We start from the raw sequence: 2,727 nt of genomic DNA, 5'->3' as shown, positions 1-2,727 counted from the left end.
CACAAACGAGGATAAGGTTTTATGTTTTATATTTACCTGGTTAGTTATTCATATAAATTAGTTTGTATGCATTTTGCTAGAATGTACTGTACAGTGTTCGGGTTTGGTACCGATTCTACTTTCGATCGCGCACACATTTTTTTGTTTCGTTTTAATGTTGACAATCTAGCGCCACCACATGTCCATGTTAACATTGTTCCCTACAACAGGAATGAGCCCAGCCAGCAACAATAGAGGTTTTACAAAAAAATAAATGCGAAGTGCCTTCCTCAGTCTAATTAGATGTATTTAAAGGCAGTAGGAACAAAAAGAGAAATCTTGTTTTTGTTGGAAAGAATATCAGTGTACAGTATTCTAGGATTTTTATTTAGAATCGTTGTCATCACCGTGTCTTAAAAGTATGTTTCTTATACTATAAAATTAATGCATCAACTGTATTTAACTGTTTTGAAGCTTCAAAAACAGTTAAATACAGGCTTGCACTTATCTAGTCATAAGCTAGCCTAGCCCTCGCCTAGGCCTACTACTACTAGCTACTAGGCCTAGGGGCTTAGGCCTACACAACAACCTAGCATAGGCTGGCATAGCTAGCAAGGTCAAGCAAATAGGCTAGACGTCTGTCCTAGTGAGGCTCAACATGACTAGGTAAACTAAAGTGATTCAGAAATCAAGGATGTGGTTAATAAATGTTAATAATAGTTGTTTTATTTTTCAAAATAAAAAAAAAATAAAAAAATCTTTGTTCTTTATTCTCGTAAATTTCTTTATTCTCCTGACATCGACAGCTCACAAACTGCAGCTATTGTGTTAGCTATTTTTCTCATCGACTATATTTTAAAAAATCATTTATTTCATTTAATTCATTTATCTTTTTTCCCTCTTATTTTTCTAGTCTCGAGTTTCATTTTCTTTTAGTGCAATTAAAGTATTAGTTTGGGAACTTAACCACTTTTTCTTGTATCCATTGGTGGTGTTACTGAGATATTATTCTGTGCAAACATTTAAGGGTTATGTACAGACATGTTATGCAAAATTTCCATTTAATATTAATATTGATTTTTTTTAATTATTTCTTTGATAGGCCAACTGATCTAGACTTAGATGGCAGACAAAGAAAAAGAAGAGAAGGATGTATTTGAGAAAAAACTAGAAGATGAGACAATGGACATGCATCCAGATTGTGATAAGCAAACAGACTCGTGTCAAGATACATCATGTGAATTAGCCAAAGAAGAAGCTGCTGAGCATAATACCAATGCAGACTCTACAAGCAGTGAACAGTTTGAAGAGGAAGAGGCTCTGAAAAAGTTTGAAGTTATGTTTAAGAATCGATTCACTGAGCTGGATCCAGGCTACTTACCATACAAGAGTTCAAACGATGCTGAAGCTATTCCAGTTGTTGAACGCTTTGCTCCTCCTTGGAACTCACAGAACAGGTTTGTTGGTTTTTCTGTTTACTGACTGCTGCCCATTCTTTTTGCAGGTGCTTTTTTTTTAATAGTCACAATTCCTGCCTCTTGCATGCCAGGGTCCGGGTTCAATACCCGGCTCTGTATCGAGTATTGAATTCGGGTCTTTTATAATTAAAAAAAAAAAAAATGCTCACTCCTCGAATAACCCTCTCAGGAGAGTTAGGCGAGTTAAGGACCATGTATGCATCAGTCTGTATCCGTTTGATGTTGTAGAGTAAGTCTGGTAGTTGGCGCCAAACTATGGCAGCCGCGGGACCCAGCCCAAATTTCCCAGTGTTTAGGCATACATATACGAGGACAAATAAAGAATTATTATTATTATTATTTTCTTATAATCCTTCCATATCTTGCATATTTCTTTATATAGAAGAGGAGCTTTCCATGGAAGGGGACACGGAAGTCGTCAACATCACCAACATAACCGCTACAAAAGGCGGCATGAGGAGTACAGGTCAAACGACAACAAACGAGGTAGAGACAGTTACCATAGCAACCATCAGAGGGAGAGACAAAATTGGCAGAGACAGGATCACTATTATGGACATAGGCAAAATGAACACTTCATGCAAACTGATTCAAGAGACCAAGGTTATAGAAGATACTAAAATGTATACAAACTGCTATGGCCAGAGGGTCATTACTTGATAGCATCCTTGGTTGGTTACAGATTCAGCTTTGTTTAAAGGATATAGAGGCTGGATACTGTGATACGTGAAAATTATTGAAATGCAGTCAGTTTTATAAAGAGTGTACCAGGGTCTCGTATCAATATCACCCAAAGAAAAATGCAGTGGCGAATTAAAGCTGGAACCACTTAATTTTTAAAAAAATAGAGAAAAAAAGGAAATTTATATTAATCAAAATTAGGACAAAAAGTCCCATTTCCAGCCATCTAGAGGTGCCATAATCATAAATTTGCTTACCTCAGCCCCCAACCATGGTGGGGTTTAGGTAGTCTGTAGTAGACTCTCCATCTGTGAAAGTTCCTCCCTGGGCCCCCTCTTTGAATTCTTGGAGCTACCACTGCTTTAGAATGTGATATCTTTGTATCACTACATGCCTCAGCCCTGACCATGGTGAGGCTGAGGTAGTCTGGACCTTTCATCTGTATCTTTCCTTCCCCTGACCCCCTCTTTTGCTAGTTCTTGGATCAGCCACTAACTTCAGAAATATGAATCCCGGGATGGGTTATGCCTGGAGAAATGTCAACCCTTCTGTTCAGCACTGTGTCCCAGAAAAGGAGCTAAATTCTGTC

The 2,727-nt window shown here is 37.8% G+C and overlaps 1 protein-coding gene across 1 annotated transcript; it reads left to right on the top strand.

Annotated features, from left to right (window-relative positions):
• Positions 1-243: 243 nt before the first annotated feature.
• Positions 244-2,703, top strand: LOC117099925 (RNA guanine-N7 methyltransferase activating subunit-like). The gene is made up of 3 exons (XM_033239441.1): positions 244-398; positions 1,082-1,436; positions 1,840-2,703. Exons 2-3 carry the CDS (start codon positions 1,102-1,104, stop codon positions 2,075-2,077), a joined length of 573 nt encoding a protein of 190 aa, XP_033095332.1. The 5' UTR covers positions 244-398; positions 1,082-1,101; the 3' UTR covers positions 2,078-2,703.
• The last annotated feature ends 24 nt before the right edge of the window (positions 2,704-2,727 follow it).

This window comes from Anneissia japonica, unplaced genomic scaffold (genome assembly GCF_011630105.1).
Source record: "Anneissia japonica isolate Jap-2015-1 unplaced genomic scaffold, ASM1163010v1 scaffold284603_len2727_cov182, whole genome shotgun sequence".
Taxonomy (NCBI): Eukaryota; Metazoa; Echinodermata; class Crinoidea; order Comatulida; family Comatulidae; genus Anneissia; species Anneissia japonica.
The sequence above is the reverse complement of the archived record's forward strand: the minus strand, read 5'-3'. Positions and strand labels throughout refer to the sequence as shown.